Here is an 18,925-nt window from a genome sequence, read left to right on the forward strand (position 1 = left end):
TGAAGATGGACAACGCAAATGCCGAACATTAAGGCAATGCCAAATTTATTGAATGTCCAATAAATCCAGTGACAATTACTCAATTTTTTGAGATGTACTTTTCTATCATAGCCCCGTCAGTTGTTATCCATATATCAAGTCTAGATGACAGAAAACTACCTTAAAAGTACAAATAACAATGCCCCTGGACTTGTAGATATCTTAAACCCCTCAAAAAAAAAAAAAAAAAAAAAAAGGTCCATGGGGTTGTAGATATCTTAAGCCTAGCAATGTTGCGGCAATTGTATTCTTAACCAGACCGACCCAAATAGCCTCCATCTACTATCAAATGACCATCGATCTGATGAACCCAAAAATTTAGCTTATGCAGACGCTGTGACAGGTAGCAAGCCGTTGTGCCTAAGCAGCGCCTCCGGAGAAGGTTCCCGGCCCCGGAATTCCACAAATACCTGAATAACCATAGGAGCATAATAAGAAGACAGATACCGCATCTAGGATGCAAGCTTTCATATGAAAGGGTGAAATATGTAGGATGAGCATTATTTTTCAAATGTCTAACCTCTAGTGGAGCTTTTCCACCTCCAAGAGCAAGTATGGTTTCTCGGAACCTATTCCCTGTTTCTTTTACTGCCTGTTCAAATAAAAAACATGCAAGCAATGAAGCTCCTAAAAGACAACATGAAACGGGACACGCTACCACCTTAAATCTACACTTATATACGGATGCCTTCCAGAAAGAACTCAAGCTCATAGGATATCAAGCCTTCTTAGACAGCAGCAAAAAATTACCTTTCCGTCATGGAGACCAGCATCTTCAAATGCTGAGAAAGCATCTGCAGACAAGACCTCTGCCCACTGCAGAAATTCAAACATTTAAGCCTTGTCAAAGATTTCTAAAGCTCAACAAATCATCACGCCTGCCACAAAGCAAGTCGGTCGATTTTACCCTATAGCCTGCATATTCTTTATGCTTTTAGCACCTCCTAGTAAACTAGTCATTCAAGTATAAGATACCTTATAACTGTAGTATCCAGCTGCATATCCACCAGCAAATATGTGACTAAAACTGCATAGAAATCGATCATCTGGAAGTGGAGGAAGCACTTGAGTTCTTTCTGAGACCCTACGATCAACATCATAGATTGATTCCGAACCACCAGGTACATACTTCGTGTGCAACTCAAGATCAACGGTCGCAAATCTTAACTGCAAAAAACAGAAGAAATATTACTTAAACCGAAATGGCACAAGTTCAAGTTCAAAGTGCACCAAAGGAAAATAAATTAATAAATGAATACATGAAGCTTCACCAGTCAGCTTCAATGGCGTACAAGAACACATCTTAATATCCTAGCAGCAAGAATGGAGTGAAGATGTAACACAACATTACATAGCTATATGCTGACCTGGCGAAGACTTAGAGAACCTGCACGAAAAGTTCTGGCAGCAAGAAGTTTCTTATAAATGTCTTCAGGGAGACTCTCTCCAGTTTCATAATGCTTGGCAATGCCCGTCAATGTATCTCTGCAATAACCATCAATAACACATCAGCAGCAGTGGGAGAGAAAAGGTAATAAAAATTGGCTAATTGCTCCAAAATCAAGAAAATGAGTCTGAAGAAGAAATATTAAGACATAATTGTCTCCCCAAAACCAGCAGACTCAGATGAGTGATTTGCCGGTCATCAAAGTAGAATTCTAACTTTATTCCTAAATAGATTTTCTTAAGGACTCAAAAGGAAGCTCGAAATAATTCTTAAGACTAGTACATATTTGTTATCCAAGAGAGAACTAAATACACATATATATTGAAGGAATGTAAGAGCATACACAGCCAACGTTGATTATTTGCAGAAGTTACAACCCCTGAAATATAACAACAAAAAATTATACCTATGGTAGCACCAATTTTCCATAAATTGGGACGGCAGTTCAACAGCATCCCACTCAATTTTCCGGATACCAGCAACCAAACCCTCATCTTGTTTTGTTAACATATGCTGAAGGGAATGACCAAACTCATGAAAAACAGTCTCAACCTACAAGGATAAGCAGAATCATGCATGAGTTTAAAATTTGTTATCACGATCACCAGATAAGATACTTTTCTAATTCCAAACGCAATCTTTCTGAAACAATACATAAATGAAAATTTACATAAGATTATTTAGCTCCCATAAAAGGAAGCTCTGAACATGTTCTTACAAGGGGTTAAGGGACTTAAATTGAACAAGCACCACAACAATCCATAGGCATATCATAATTGCTCAAGCAATATGACGTTTAAGATAGTGACATGGTCAAAATTGCAGAAGCAATATGGCATTAACTACGGGGTCAATCACTATGCAGAACAGCCACAATCATTCAATAACTTCTGAAAACAAAGTTGACAGCTTAAATTGCACAAAAGGGAAAGGGGAAAAAAAATCATTTCGTTAGAAATATATCGTTTTACAATCAAAATAAGCATGTCTGTGCAGACCTCTACTCTGATTTATCCAATCAATGAATTACTTACCTGGTTATGTACTCTTTCTATTCACTGACAGCTTATCATTTTGTTCTAACATTGCACAACTTAACTATCAACCTATTAAATAATCCATATTTTCCAAAAAATTTCGATAAGATATAATTGGACGGACTGTATCTGTTTGCATGACATTAGCAGTCCAAAAGTATGGCATCCAAAAACATAAAAGAGAAACAAAAAATAAGTAAGTAAATGCATTCCTACTATTAATCCCAATAGTCTAGGCATCTTAAGAAAGCACATGACATAAAACTTTTGACCTTACCTCACGGAAGGTCATTAGGCTAGGCTTGTTCCCTACAGGAGGCATTTGATTGCAAACCATGTGGGCGACAGGCAACCTGGGAGAGACACCATCTCGTGACAATACACGACTTCGCGAAACAACTTCATCCATCCAAGCACCTCCACGCTTTTCAGATGGTCGGGAATATGGATCAAAATAAAAATAAGCAATGGTGCTGCCTGAAGAATCATTGACACAATAAAATCGGACATCGTTGTTCCAAACCTAAAAAATCGTAAAACTGTTAAAACAAAATCTCATCCTGTAAGAATCAATAATGACAAAAGACAAAATCTGTTGTATATATTTACAGGAGCTAAACCATCAGCAGCCTCGATATTGATTCCAAAAAGCATCTTGGCAAGGTTGAAAAGGCCATCCATAACTTTAGGCAAAGAAAAGTAAGGACGAAGTTCTTCCTGTAATGACTCAACAAGATTAGAAATCCAGCTTGCCAAATAGATTTGTAAAACAAGAACACACGACTTCCAGTACAGTACCGAATACCATATTACAATCATATCACACTTGAATAAATTTTATAAATGCGCTCAAAAATAGCCTCAAAGAGCACATAACAGGCCGAAGCTAAAACCTAGCCTTTTTTTCGAAACCAAGGAACTGAACCATAAGTTAAACCCTCTAAATAAGTGATGACCAAGATTGAAACACAAAATTTAAGCATTGAAAATCCACAAGAGAGAGAACCTCATTTATTTCATATTTTGATTCCCGAAGCCTCTCACTCCAGAAGCTGAGATCCCAATGGTTCAGATTGTCAGCTTCTAGAGCACCTTGACTTTTAGAGAATTGCTTGAGGTCTTCCATATCTACGGGAAAAAAAAGGACTATAATCAGTGACTGAATTTAACTCGCCTAGCTATTAGAGTGATAGCAAAAAAGACCACATAAAAGGAAGAAAAGAAAAAGTGCGGCAGGAAAGAAATAGGCCATTAAATTAGATAAAAGCATAGGAGCATGCTAAAATTTGAAAAACCAGGAATATCAGAACTTGCAGAGAACGCTTGGTTACAAATCTAATTTAAATAATGTTGTCAACAAGCTGAAAGCTATAGAAGTAGAATTCTTTACTTACCTTCTACTTCTGTATTCCACTTTGCTTTTAAAAAAGCAAAGCTTGAGGGAATATATGATGGAACTCTACAGTTTTAACCAATATAAATATGTTGAACTAAAAAATAAATGCTAGCAAATCCTGTCAAGTGAAAAAAGTTAAAATATTACATAAGTGGCATCCTAAAGCCATCAGGCACTTTCTTCATGTCAAATTTGAATCAACAGCATACACTTAGTAAGTTTTAACTGGCCAAAAGCAATGAACTAAAAACCATCCTAACTAGATTACCTTTAACTGCAGGATCCCAAGATGCAGCACGTATCTTTTCAAGAAGCTCTAGTGCCTTATCAACAGTCGCCATCTTGGTAGCCATGCTTACCTAAGAAGAACGACAACTACATTAGTATGCCTAAAATTGACTGACATCAATTTGGAAGTAAACACTTAATGGTTGTACCTCTCCATGGTTATTATAGCCAAGAAGCTTAGCCTTTTCCAACCTAAGTTGTAGAATCTGATCAATTATCGGTGTGTTATCCAGATCTCCGCTAGAAGCACGTGTAACATAAGCACGGTAAACTTCCTCCCTCAAGGTTCGATTTCTAGCATGTTGCATCACAGACATAAAACTCGGTGCATCCAATGTGATTATCCATGGTCCATTTTCAGCAGTAGCATTTTCATGCCCCTGTAAGGCTTATAGGATGATGAGTAATGCCATACCAAGCAACAAATGAACTAAAATCATGATGTCATAAGTAATGCCCCTTTCTAAACAGTTTACCTTAGTAACTGCAGTCTGGGCAGCCAATCCAAGTGCTGTAGCAGGCAATCCTTCAATATCTTTCTTGTCCGTAATTACCTTTTCATACTTTTTTGTGGCATCCAAAACATTTTCCTCAAACTTTCGCGATAGTTTTGCTAGCTCCTGCAGAAAAATTGAAAGCAAATGAAAGTATTACTTATCTAGAAAGGTAACACTGAACATCAGAAGTAAATTGCAAGATATACCTGGGCTACATATCATCTTCATATTACGAGGGAAATTTAGTGTTCCTCAACAGAAAAAGAAATATAAGCATCATGCTAGAATTGCTCAAAAATAATCAACAGAAAGAACTCTCTAAGACAACACCCAGGAAAATAAAACAATAAGCATAATGCAATTTATTTGGCACCCTATGTTATAAAAAATAAGCCATCCACCCATGATCAAGGAAAAATAGAAAACACATAGTTACTCAAGATGTCACATTTACATCAAATTCTTGACACCAATAATGAGCAGACAATCAAATTTTAGGCAAAGATACAGATAAAATTGAACATGTTATCTACAGATCAGATAACCACCAAAGGAATCTAAATAATCTGATTATGACGAAATATAGAATTCGACAGAGCAGCATATACCTGTTCAATTTTGTTAAATTGCTCTCTTTTATCATCTTCAAGAGCAATGCCACTCAATATGGCCTCCTCAATTGATGCTGCATAAGTAAGAGAGGTCATGAGAATTTTTAAGCTCAAGCATACCAAATTTTTAGTATGGCACTATTAAGTAACAAAAAGATAGAAAAATATCCTAGTACAGTTGTTGTAACTCCTCGTCAATAAACATGCACAAGTAATACTTAAGCATATAAACCAAATTCCTTTCCTTTTGGTGATTAAGTCTAAATAAGGCGTGTAGGACCTCATTTTTGTCACTTTATTAATCCAACGACTTGCAAGGTGGGAGAATGAGCGTTAAACATGTCTGAAGGCAAATTTTATGCATAGAAAATTCTGATGACAACTTTCTGCAATAACTTGCAAAGTATATAATGAGGAGACTAAAGAGCAATCATGGCGGTCTTTTACCCTTCTATCAAGTGAAAAAGTTGGCAAGAGAATGAACAAATTAACATATAAAACGACACTAAGAATATAAAGAGCAACAGATTCAGATAGTTTCATTCCCTATATTCATTCTGCAGAAAACCTTAAAAGCTAAAACCAATAAATTCAGTGGAATTTTCAGAAATAACTCATACCACAGCATGACTCAAGGCAAAAAGAAAATGACATACTAAAAAGGTTAGGCATAAAAACCAAAGAAAAGGACATAAGGATCAACTAAACACTCATTATATGTAACACTAACTACAGCTAATACAACAATGTATGTATTTGCTAAATCAAACAGGGCAGAGTTCAAAGACGTACTTTCAACTATCCGTTTACGAGCATCACTCAGCGAATCCCAATCAGGAGATTCCCGTATAGCTTTATAAGCATTATAAATTGGCTTACTTTGACTCAGTTTGAGGTCAAACGCAACTTTCTCTGGCTGCAGATCAAGATTCAAAAGACCATATGAGCACCAAAAGCAATACAGTGATATAACTTTTCCCTATCAATTAAGAAAAAAAAAAGGGGAAAAATCTATAGCACGGTTAATAACCAAAAAAATATATATATATAGACCTGCACTTCTTCAATGGCAGCACGAAGCTCAGAGCTGTCCTTAACGGACTTGAGGTGATTGATTGCTCCCCAAACCACAGTAATCCTATCAATTATCTTCTCTAATGGCTCCACCAATTTGGGCCACGTCGGCTCCACCGTCTTCTCCAATTCCTCCAATTCTCCCTCCTGCATATACATGCATTGAATCATCTCGTTTGTTAAATCAAATAAATGAATAAATATGGTGTTAATTTCTTCAAATTTTGAAAGCACGTACGAGTTCCTTCAGCAAAGCGCGGATGCCAGGAAGGACGTGCTCGGCCTCAATCGAATCAAACGGCGGGAAATTGAAGTCCGTTAGAAGAGGATTCTTGTCGCCGACGGAGGTCATTCCGGAAGGAGGTTGGGAGACGGTGGATTTTGACGGTGATGCAGCGGCGAATGATCGGACGGTGGTTGTTGACCTGGTAGAGGTTTTGGCTGACCAGTGGAGACTGTGCAGGCAGAGCAAGAAAGAGGAAGACCAGAGAGGACAGGGCGGGGATTTGGGAAGTTGGGTGGGGTAGTATTTGGGAAGAGAAAGAGAAGAAGCTTTTAAGCAAAATGGCTGGGATCGAAAGTGACGAGCTGCTACTGCTAGCGCCGGATACTGAAGCGAGCAAGAAAGAGTGAAGCGGGTAGCCATGAGGAGTATGCTTAGCGCTATGATAAGGAGAATGGAGCCGTAAAGGGCTCGGCTTGGTCCGGATGATGATGCATATAATACGGGTTTGGGTATTCTAGTCCTGTTTTGACTTATGGGTTTGGATTTGGGGACGGTCATTGCTTTGGTTTCTGAAGCTGCTGGTGCTGGATTGTGTTTAGGGATGGTAACGGGGGCGGGCACCCGCGGGGTACAAATGGGGCGGGGGATGGGGCAGGGCGGGGGCAAAATATTTACCCCCGCCTTAAAACGGGGCGGGGGATGGGGCAACATACATCCGTCCCATCCCCCGTGCCGTCCCCCGCATAAAAAAATATATATATATATATAAATACACAAAATTAATAAAACCCCTAACTGTTCAAGGTATTTTTGGTTAGTGTTTGAGAATTCTTCCTCTCTCCTGTTAGTTCTCAAAAATGCTTGGACATACGAGGAGAGTTTTGCTTTTCATATAGGCTTGCTTCTGATTTTTTTTTGCTTCATGTACTAGGCTTTTGTGTGCATAAATTTCTGAGTTGTTCAATCCTTTTAGATAGCCATGGATATAACTTATTATGGTGGGGGTCATCTTTAGTTGATTAGTTCAGGAGACCTGTGAATGCTATTACTTAATGGGAAAAGCTCTATGTTGTTGTAAAGCTATGCTGTGGCTTTGGATATGAATCTCTAGCATCTTATGTACTAATACTCGTTTTACGGCAATTAAATGGTTTAAGATTTTAGTATTATAAAAAAAAAAAAAAGATAGCCATGAATATATGTATAATGCTGAAATAACTCCAAATGATATATTTTGGTCAGGAGATGGGCTGGTAACTGAAAAGTCAAATATACATAGAGGGGCAATCAAGTGCAACCTAATAAAAAATTCAATGAATTATTGTAAATGAACATTTTATGATAAGTTGATTTCTTTTCTCGCGGGGAACCGCGGGGGATAGGGCGGGGGACGGGGAGAGTTATTTGACAACGGGGCGGGGGATGGGGAAGGAATCTCCGCCCCATTGCCATCCCTAATTGTGTTTCTTTCTTCCGGCCTCAATTACTCTCCTCCTCCCGTCATCTCGTGTTAAATTGCGAGCTTGGACCGTACATAGAGACATTTTTGTTTACTACAAGTGATTTTTTAGTTTATATAGCTTATGGAGTACTACTACTTTTTAATTTTAGTGGAACCACCAATTGTTTTGTTTCCTTGACAGCTATTTTAGGATGGTTACTATTTTTAAATTGTAATTCATTCTCATTTTCCAATTTATTTTGAGGAAGATCTCACTTTATGACTTTATCTTTTATGTAAATGTTGTTTAAGTCAACTTGGTTTTTTTTTTTTTCGATAAGAGTTTATGTCAACTTGGTACGTTCCATTCCATTGCATCGTAGTAATTCAAAGATTGATAATAACTTAGACTATCAAATTATGAGTGTATTTTGGATAGTAGATTATTTTAGATAATTTTTTGAAAAAAACAGTGTAGGAATTTTTTAATATGATATATGTGAAATAAAAGATTAATTGAAAAAAAATGTTGATAATGAAAGCAAATAAATTTTGACAAATAATTCACTCGACAACTACAGGGAAATGTTATTTACATTCCATTTTTTGTTATTTGCACTTCTACTATCATTTTTATTATATAGTTTTCATTTATTAGACTATATGATATAACAAATGATTGGAGTACAAATAACAAAATGATGAGAGTGCAAATAACATTATAAATTTTCTCCTCCTTATCCTTCTTCACATTTTGGGAATTCAAGTTTGTGATGGGGTGTCATTAATTTCTGAATCAGTTCCCAAAACATTCCTCCAAAGAAGAGAACACTGAAGTAAAATATCAACCATGCGTATAACACCAGAGCTAGGAAGAGAATGTACTTAATGTTAAAAACGGTTTTATTCTTTCTCAGCAATAGCTCCGCTAATATACATATACAGTTTGGTCAAGTGGGATTTGCTGGATTTCACGCATGAAAACCCCAAAATAGCTTGTAGCTTGACCTTTATACAGAATATCATCATCTTTATCTTCATCTTGGACATCGGTGCCTGTCCAACTGAAAAGGTGAAAATGTTAAAATAGAGAAAAGAAAGAGAAGAGGAGATAAAAAACAATGCCACGGTAAATGTCAAACAGTTAACAGAACTATTAAACAGACAAAAGCTGTAGCATGCAGTTTGAAAAGGAGAAAAAGATGATCAAGCAAGTTCAAGACAGACCTAAAACATAGACCATCAAGCAGCATCCAGGGAAAGACTCAGATTTGTTACAACTATGTGTGGACAACTTTCTAGTTATGCATTGTGCATGGCTTGCCAAACTCGATGATATATGTTAACTTTTGCACAATTAAAGGGGACATTCAATCACTGAAACTAAAACCAGAAACTCTCAGAAAACTGCACATGCCTGGCTTAGCATGCAGATTCAGTTCCTCAATCTTTGTACTTCATAGTTTCTTTATCAAACCCAATTGTTGGAAATTGTTTGGCATACTCCTCCACATCATGACGGAGTTTTGCTACCTCAGATTGTGCAGCACTGGACTGTAAGGTGGCCAAAAAGTCCTTCAACTTCGTCCCTGAAAATTAAGAGGAGGAAGACAACATTAAAAGGAAGGATAAAAATTCAACAGAGAGTGAAAAGAAAAGAGGGAGTATTGGAAGGGAGGGGGGAGGATGGGGAATACCCCTAGCAATATTACATTACATATATTACTTCTAAAATATTGTTGCACTTTGATAGCACAGTCAAACCAAGAAGTGAGTCACAGAGAACCCAGTAACAAACAAGTCTCCTGGGTTTGAATAAGATAATCATAAAGCTAGCTCCCAATAAGAGAATGAGCACAAGCACCAAACAGTAATTAAACTCAGGTTCTGAAAGAAAAGAAATCATGATACAACAACACACACCTTTGGTTTGGCCCTTTATTTTAACAGCCAACTGCACTGCAGCATCAAAGAACTCTGCAACTTTGACAAAATCCTCTTCTACAAATCCCCTGGAAGTTAGAGCGGGAGTTCCTGAGGCAGAAAAGTTCATCACTTGATTATGCTCAAGAGAATATTAATAGATAGTCACCTCATATTGCAAACTTAAAACAAAGAAAATGGAAAACTCTACCCATCCTGATGCCACCAGGAACCATGGCAGACACATCTCCAGGCACAGTGTTTTTGTTAGCTGCAATATGAACAGCTTCTAATACCTTTTCAACTCTGGAACCATCAATTCCCTGCAGAAATCAGGATTTTGAAAAATTAGTGAACCATAATATAAAGAAAGAAAATCGTGCAAATACATGAAAGTAGCTTATTTCGTAGTATCTTCAAAGAACAATAAAAATTCCTTTCAGAAACTGCTCAAAGCAAGAGAGAGAGAGAGACAGACCCCTGCTAATACTCATAAAATTTTGCAAAAAGAATATTTGGGTAATAATTTCTCTAAAAACTTCAATGGAACATAGAGGAATTGAATGTAAGTTCTCTTCATTACCTTGTTTTTTAGGTTCACCAAGACCAAGTGGTTCTCTGTTCCACCAGATACAAGTTCATAGCCCTTCTCAACCAAAGTCTGCGTAGCTAGACAAGCTTCAGTGCTCAATAATTGCAGCATGTAATAGAATATTGTGACTTGACAATTATGGTTCATTGTATATCTGGAACTGAAATATTAATAATCTCTCGCATCAGTTGCTAGTTCCAAATGCTCATAATCATTACCTGGGCAAACTTTGAGCAGTTACTAAGTACTTGTTCCTGGTAAGCTCTGTATTCTGCAGACTGTGCCTGCATTAGATATAAAACCAGAATATACCAGAGTCATTTCATATTCCAGGGATGATAACCTAAAGTAAATCGGCTTCTTTGAAAGATAACCCACTCATTACCAAGAAGAAGATGTGATAAATAACAAGATTTACTTCAAGAACATTTGGTTTCATTAGTATCTCCTAACTCATTAATGCTTCAATACTATGGCCAATTATGTTCTTTCCTTTTAATGCATCTGAAGTTCAGACATGTTGTTAACCAATCATCAGTACCTGTTTCAGAGCTACAGCCAGGCCTGTAATTGTGTGGTTGTGGGGGCCGCCTTGAAGTCCAGGAAAGACAGCTTGGTTGATTTTGTCTTCATAGTCGTACAAGACCTACATGAAGAACTCAGGTTATCAGTATTTACTTTTTCTCCTCCATGTCAGATATTCAACAAAACTTAAGCATCAGGGGCTTGAGGATGAGAAAGGCAGAGAGCTTGAAGTGTAAAAAGGTCATACAGTGATTTTACATTTTTTTTTCCCATGAAAACTGACCTCTTGTCCTTGTTTGTTGATTTCTTTCACACCCTTTCTGAAGAAAATCATGGCACCACGAGGTCCCCGGAGTGACTTGTGTGTTGTGGTAGTAACAACATCTGCATAATCAAATGGAGATGGAATAACTCCAGCTGCAACTAATCCGCTAATGTGTGCCATATCTGCCAAAAGTATAGCTTTCTGTTTGTCACAAACCTGTCAAATTCAAGAAAAGATGAGTTTCCAAGGTTTTTTATCGCCGTGTCATCCTGCCATAAGGCACTCTGAAATTAAAGTCAAGAAGTTCCCTCATATTAAAATAACCTTTGCTATTCTACCTTGCGAATACGTGCATAATCATAGAGACGGGCATAAGCACTAGCACCAGCAACTATCAGTTTTGGTCTGAACAGTACTGCACTTTTTTCTAGCTGCATTTCAGAGATCAACAGTCAAGTAATGCTTGTATTATAGAGCTTATCCTCCATGATGGTATATTAGAAAAAATCTCAAATTAGCAAATTGAACTAGAGATATTTTGGCATGCTGGCTACACTCCTGTGCTACCAAGTGCAAAAGCAAGAAAAAGAAAGTGAAATTATCTTTCTTCAAAGCAGTCAAAGGTAATGAATAAAGAAGTTTCCAGTATTGCACTTTCCTGTTGCATCAATATAAGCATGAATACCAATCTTAAACTGCACATTTTTAGAGACAATGGTCTGTGAATGTAAAAGTTCCATAATTCTATTAAATCTCACTCGCCGATGACCAGAAGTTTTCATCATTCAATGTAATCAATTGGATCAGCAAGACTAAGTTGCACAATGCTGCATCTTAACAAATATCCAGCGGGATTAAGCAGTGTGGACAATATAAATCAAAAGCCAAAATAAAGATCCATCATAGCAAGAAACAGGAACTTTACCTGGTCATAGTCAATATAGCCAGTGCTCTCTTTCAATCTGTATGGCATGGTCTCAAAAAAGATAGAAACTGCAGATATCTTCTTTGTGTCAGTCTGTGGCCATTCAAGAGATGAAACCATCAATTGCAGATTCATATGATTATAATTGAGTGATGCTATAAATGATGAAGGCATCCTCAAAGCACAGAAGAAAGTCATTAAAAAAAATTCATGCCAATAACCATGTAGATGTGAAAGTATTTTCTAGGAACTACAAAGCCTAGAAAGCCTAGTCTGTCAAATGGAATTTAATGTCTGTCAAATGTTGCATCACAGAGAAGAGGATCATTATCACACAAAAACTTACATTTTAACTTTTGCAACATGAATTGTTATGCACTGAAAGTACTCATATTGTCTTAGCATCTTTTGGCTAAAAACAAAAGTACATCGAGATTGCAAAGTGTTACTCAAAAATCAAAGGTAAAATGGGACGCTTACACTAAGCAAGACATTAGGTCACCAAAAAGTTCCTTTTTCATCTGTTGGACTGACATCATCAAGTTGCAGGTGCGAGTCATGAAGTCATAGTAGCAGATTGTCCAGTAGGCAAAGATTTTGTTACATAGCCAACAGTGATATTTAAGCCAAACATCAACTCAACAAACTATGAAAAGTAGGAAAGGAAAAACAGTTTCTGCAGTACCAACAAAACTGCAGTTGCATTACTAACATAGTATCACCAAGAAAAAAGTTCCAAGAACCACATGTGACTGGCAAAGGATAATGCATCTAGAACTCTGGACTCCATTGAATAAGTACAGGGTAGGAACAAAACTTTGCACTTGGACCCAGACAGACATTTGTAAAGAAAAAGATGTGAGGGAGAGAGAGAGGAACCTGATATCCATGAGAAAGATGCCCACCATGTGGAAGATCAAGTGCCATGATTCTTTCATGAGGTTTCAATAATGCAGTATAAACCTGAAAATTAGACGGAGACCCTGATAGAGGCTGCACGTTAACTGCACCAGAAAATGTAAGCATCAATGGTGTTTGGTTCCACTATTGCAGTAATCATACTTGCTTTTATTTTTCTTGCTAAATGAATGTTTAAAATTCCAAACATTTCAAGTTTCCTTGGATGTTTACAACTCCATAGTGCCATTACTGAAGAGACACCAGAACTACTATCCTTCAAGATGTTATGCAACACGCCATAACTACCTAGAGAAGTTGACATGAACCATCCAGATTGACACTCTAATCTTTTGAAGTTTTTGATAAAGATTAATAGTTGGTTGATGATCTATTTAAAGAAACAGAAGCAACTTCTGAGAGCAAAATAGAATTTCAAATATTTTAGGAATTCTATTGAATTAACGCTGCAATTACCTCCCCATTTAGCTGGATCCAACCTGAACGCTTCAAGAGCACGCTTCTGGCACAAGGTTTCTGCCATGTCAATGTACCTGAAAATAAAGCATCCAGTAAATCTCTAGGAATTGGAATGTTGCTAAAGTCCAGACTCAAACTTGGAAAAGGACTGACAAATTGCAGCAATTATGTTAAAACTAACTAATATCTGCAGGATGGAAATATATGCTCCCCAGCACACAAGAATCCTGGGAGAAAGAAAAAAATAATGGAAGCGCATGGAAGCATTCTGCATACTCATTTCCTCCATAATATCTAGCACCTGGGTATCCTTCACTGTATTTGTTAGTCATGATAGACCCAACTGCTTGCATAACAGAGACAGAAGTGAAATTCTCTGAAGGGATGAGTTCAAGTCCCTGCACATATGAAGTACAAACTCCAGTAAGATATCAAGTTCCATAGAATAGTTGGAACTTTAATTTGAAAGTTTTATTGAGAAACTTAATCTACATCCAAATTTCAAATGTTGATCAAACAAACTAGTTAATTATAAGAAATTAAGGAAGCAGAGACGGAAATAGTGAATCTCTATCAAATTTTTTTCAGGAAGCAAAATGAAAGCACACAACATAGATGCTACTAGCAGTCTATTAGCAAAAGTCTTTTCATCCCACTTCACAACTCTTTGAGCTGTGCACTGCAAGAAATGAAGACAACTTGCAAACTCTTTCTATGGTCTTGCATGCTCAAGTCTCAAACTTTACAGCATGGTTAGACCGCAAAAATCCATCCATTCGTGACCCAAGATTAAATTTTATCTAATACAAAAATCAGAACTTGAATCCATTTACTGGTAAAGCAAGAGATAAATAAGAAATACTATGCAGCCTTTGTAAAGAGGGCATAAAAGCAAACCTTCCATTGCCTGGCTTTCTCGAGCTCAATAATGTCAGTGACTTCTGGATCAACCACGTGTAGGGGAGCATTCAGCTGCTTTGGCCACTGAAGATTTCACAATCTCGTGTCAATATAAACGTATACGGAGTCCCAATTCGTGTTCATCAAAATTTGTTAAACTCTTATCACCAATCCTGGGATAAATAACAAAGCTTACAGTAACGCCAGACTTCTCCTTGTCATAAACGGCTTCATTAGGCAAAGAGGACTGCAGTACAAAACAGAATCATATAAATTCAGCCCTGCAAAAATTTAGCCAGAAGAAAATCGAAAAATGGAAAAAACCAAAACCCGAAGTGACCATGTAATAGAGAGAGCCGCCATTGTAGAGGCGCTTAATGGGTTTGTCGACAACTGAAGAGAGCCTGCGAAGAGCCATCGCCATTGCCATCTTCCTCCTTTGTGTGTCTCTCTCTCTCTCTTCTTACTCTGCTTATCTACTATACATGCAAATTGCAGACGCACGCAGGCATCCACTCACACACACACACACACACACACACACACTCAACTCAGCCCACTGTCTCTGTCTCGTTTTGTTGTGGGATGGGATGGGATGGGGATCATTCATGGGAGATTTGATTTTGGGTGGTGGAAGAAAATTTTGAAATATTTCTGGTGCTTGTCGCGTTATGGGCTTATGGCTGTTGCTGCTACTAGCATTTCCATATTTCTGTTTTTAATTCTAAACCAAAGAGAGATCAGAAAAAATTAGCATTCGAGCAAAAATCAAAACCGGATGAATCTATTTTTACTGCTTGAGATTCCGCCTACGAGTATTAGTTATCCCCTCACCATTTTGTGATGTGAGTGAATTAGTGGTAGGAATAATTCATTGTAATTAATTTGCATTGTCTCAATCGCACTATTACGTGTTGCCCTTTTTACTGACAATGGCGAAAGTAATACAATTAATTCACAAATGGTGAAATTACAACTAAACTCACAAAGGGTAGGAGAAGAAGAAACTAGTGAGACTTGAACGTTTGGATTTTTTGCAACTAAACTCAGGTGATATTAACACATCATCTACCGGATTTTCTCAAAAAGTTTTTTGTCAAAAAACGTAACAGCAAAGGTAAATTATTTCGCCTAAATAACACTAGTAACAACTAGCTAGATTAGTAATTGCCAAAATAAATAAGTATTAATATTATTATATAGAAAACAACTAGTTAGATTATGAAGTGCTGCTTTAATTTGTATGAATATCTGGAATTTCTGTTTCAGAGTTTTTATTTATTTATTTATTTATTTTGGTTTTTCGGGTTAGCGTAGGTAAGCAAGATAATCACACCAAAATCAGCCATGAAAGCCCTATCCAGAATGGAACACTTCTTAGCCACAAACCACAGAGTTCATCCAATTCCAGTTTGCCTTGTTGACTCATTGGTTCTTTGCTCCTGTCAATATAATTTTGAAATGAAACTCACATTTTTGGGCCTAATGGGATGGGCCTCTCATGTATGTAGCTGGACCTAGACCTTCCAAGTAAAAAAATGTCTTTGCATCTAGTGATGAATTTGTTAAGCGTGAAGAGCATTTTGCGGGTTCCAAGCGAGTCCAGCCCTTTCCATGATTCCATCGTTGAGCTCCTAGGCATCTGGCGGCAAAGGCGTGTTGGCCTGAAGAGGCATTCGAAAGGTGCAGTGAGGCCAGCCTTTCCAGTTTCCATGAATGTGGGCTTGATCAAGATTAGTCCACAAAAGCTAGACTAGTAGTCCTATCCCATCGTTGAGTTCTTCGGTTTTAGCGTCTCAACTCTCTCTCTCTCCCTCTCAACCCTCAAGGGTCCGCCTCGTCCCATGGTATTAAGAATGTAAATTTTTTTTTGAGCAAATTACTCTGATAACCACTAAATTTTTTCAATAGTCAAGATTTGATCACTCAATTATTAATAATATGTTTTTACACACTGAACTATCAAAACTGTGAATCTTGAGTTATTCCGTCTCATTCCACCATCAACTCTACCTAAAAATCGGTACGATAATTGGGATGGAGGGAGTAGATATTCTACTGTTGCATGAGTCCTTAATATGAAGCCAATTATGGACGAAGGTGAAAGGGTCTAGCGGTAGGACAGGCGGCAGGGGTATCCGAAGAAGTTTGAGCATTGCAGGGTACAGAAATTGAGACGGATCACGGCAGCGAGAAAGGGACCTAACCGGGGAGCAGGACGGTAAGTCCGTCCAAAATCAAGGGTATTTTCTTGTAAATGACCGATGAGATCCATTTTCCGGTTTGCCCATCCCTTCACAAGATGGAGGTCCAGGACAAGGAACCAAGGACCAAAGTCCCCAGAATATCAATTCTTCTGGCCGGCAGAGATCTTGTTTCAACTTTCAAGATCACATGTTCCCAAAAAAAAAAAAAAAAAGGCTCAAACGGCTATGTCGCGTTTCCTAATTCTCCATTTTAGTTCTTTTTAGTTCATAGTGTGGCTGTATCTACTAGAGGGTTGTAACCTTCGTACGTTTGTCAAAAAAGAAAAACGAAAAAAAAAATTCTTCTTTTTAGTCCCCTTTTTTTTTCCCAGTTTGATCGCCAATAATATTCTAGTCCTTGTTCCGCTTCCATGTGCTTCCACTCACGCCTCATCAAACTAGCAGCGGTCGAGCTCACAAAAAGTCAGTTCCAGACCTATTAACTTAATCAAAAGGAGGTTATTAATATGATTAGATATATATATTTTTTCTTAATCGCCATCTTTATTGCTCTTACACGTTCTGTTAGAATCTTTAACAACATACTTAGGTTAACGTTAATAATTGAGGAAAGAAGGTGAACCTAATTAAGATGGGGATTCATTATTTTGATTAGTGCTTAGATGCTCCTATTTCATAGGAACATGCAAATGCAATTTGTTAAGGAACAAAAAGGTTCAAAATAATCCTTATAAAATTTGATCTTTCAGTTTGCAGCAGCTGATGTTGGTAGGTAATTAAGCACTAACAAAAGCTTCATCTTTCTAATCAACCAACCCTAACAACTTATTCAAATTGTCATTCATATTAATTTTATAGTTCCAACCGAAAAAAAAAATTAATAAGTAACTAATTATTCATTTCTTGTCTTAGCAACTTAATGTTTACAAGTTGCATGGAACCCCATTAAGGCAGTGGCGTGTCAGGTCACTGACAGATATCAGCCAAGTGGCTGAACCACACTTATCTATAGCGTAAGCAAGCATGATAATCTATCATTAATTGGGTCTTTAAGCAAGAAAGGATATTACATTGCTTACGCTTCATTAGACGGCATGCGAATTAGAATGCCAAACACATCATCATTAGCATATCTAACTCCAATTATCTAATCTTAGCAGAAAACAGATGGCCAAAAGGAAAAAAAAAAAAAAAAAAAAGAGAAAAGGAAAGGAAAGGAAAGGAAACATCAATTAGAGGACAAAAACTAAAAGGCGAAGAATATTATAGGCCCACATGACAGAGAACTTGTTCTGATTGGATAAACATTTCACACCCACTGAAAAGCTATTGGTTGCAACAAAGACAGTACAGCGAACGAGGTTCAAGAGCATCTAATACTACCTTCTTTCTCTCCCATGGGTTGTCATTTGTAAAGACTAAAGAGTAAAGACTAGGTAGCTACAGAAACCAACCACATTTTCATTTTCCCGATCAAATTGAGAGACCAATGGGGGGTGATTTTATTCATCAGAAGTCATCTTACTTCTCCGGATGCATGTCTCCCTCGTGCGTTCCTGTACACGAAGAGTACTCCCGCATTGACATTGGCGACCATGGCAGCAATAGAAGAAGCAGCAGGAGATTGAAAAGGCTGATTAAGAAGCTTATGAGTGAGAGCAAGAGCATTTACGGGTCCAAACCTATAAGCTTCCATTATGATGCCGTTAGCTACTCGCAGAATTTTGATGAGGGATGCCACAAAGATGAATATCCAAGGTGCCAGCAAGTGTTTCAAGAATTTAGATGCCATGTACAGCACAAGTAATTTTGATTTCTTCGACTGGATTGCTTAGATATACTACTGTTATTTAATATCCTCTAGGTAGCTAGGAGCCCGGGATAGCTCTGATTGAGTTGGAACTACGAAGCATATGTATTTTCAGTCTAATTATTAGGGTCTGATAATAATTTCCGTTATTTTGTTGGGGTCTCATGCTTACAGTCATAATCTTGTGGACGTTTTACAAAATTTGGGAGAATTCATCTCCCAGAGCGATGAAACTGTTGGTGTACAATATGGAAGATTGCCAAATAAAAAATAAAAAATAAAAGTGAAATGGAAGCCATGCTACTTTTTGCACAACTTTTAGTTCTTGGTATATTCAAAAAGCAT

General features: G+C 37.5%; 2 protein-coding genes across 3 annotated transcripts; both read right to left on the reverse strand.

The window, feature by feature from the left end:
* Positions 1-28: 28 nt before the first annotated feature.
* On the reverse strand, positions 29-7,092 carry LOC113700400 (probable cytosolic oligopeptidase A). The gene is made up of 16 exons (XM_027220838.2): positions 6,628-7,092; positions 6,369-6,536; positions 6,108-6,231; positions 5,313-5,389; positions 4,684-4,827; positions 4,357-4,587; positions 4,188-4,278; positions 3,530-3,651; positions 3,133-3,240; positions 2,801-3,046; positions 1,893-2,038; positions 1,407-1,524; positions 1,015-1,206; positions 790-855; positions 560-631; positions 29-449 (listed from the first exon to the last, which is right to left on the reverse strand). Exons 1-16 carry the CDS (start codon positions 7,033-7,035, stop codon positions 363-365), a joined length of 2,400 nt encoding a protein of 799 aa, XP_027076639.1. The 5' UTR covers positions 7,036-7,092; the 3' UTR covers positions 29-362.
* Positions 7,093-8,808: 1,716 nt separating this feature from the next.
* On the reverse strand, positions 8,809-15,119 carry LOC113701851 (serine hydroxymethyltransferase, mitochondrial). Of its 2 annotated transcripts, none has more exons than XM_027222705.2 (16): positions 14,904-15,118; positions 14,760-14,810; positions 14,561-14,647; positions 13,940-14,061; positions 13,661-13,737; positions 13,166-13,290; positions 12,287-12,379; positions 11,700-11,792; positions 11,380-11,577; positions 11,113-11,217; positions 10,790-10,855; positions 10,563-10,640; positions 10,191-10,302; positions 9,980-10,090; positions 9,474-9,645; positions 8,809-9,120 (listed from the first exon to the last, which is right to left on the reverse strand). In XM_027222705.2, exons 1-15 carry the CDS (start codon positions 14,991-14,993, stop codon positions 9,500-9,502), a joined length of 1,554 nt encoding a protein of 517 aa, XP_027078506.1. In that variant the 5' UTR covers positions 14,994-15,118; the 3' UTR covers positions 8,809-9,120; positions 9,474-9,499. The 2 variants fall into 2 exon arrangements, with proteins under 2 accessions (XP_027078506.1, XP_027078507.1); XM_027222706.2 differs by having other exon boundaries at positions 8,889-9,112; positions 14,904-15,119.
* Between the last annotated feature and the right edge of the window lie 3,806 nt (positions 15,120-18,925).

The sequence above is a fragment of the Coffea arabica genome, chromosome 7e (genome assembly GCF_036785885.1).
Source record: "Coffea arabica cultivar ET-39 chromosome 7e, Coffea Arabica ET-39 HiFi, whole genome shotgun sequence".
Taxonomy (NCBI): Eukaryota; Viridiplantae; Streptophyta; class Magnoliopsida; order Gentianales; family Rubiaceae; genus Coffea; species Coffea arabica.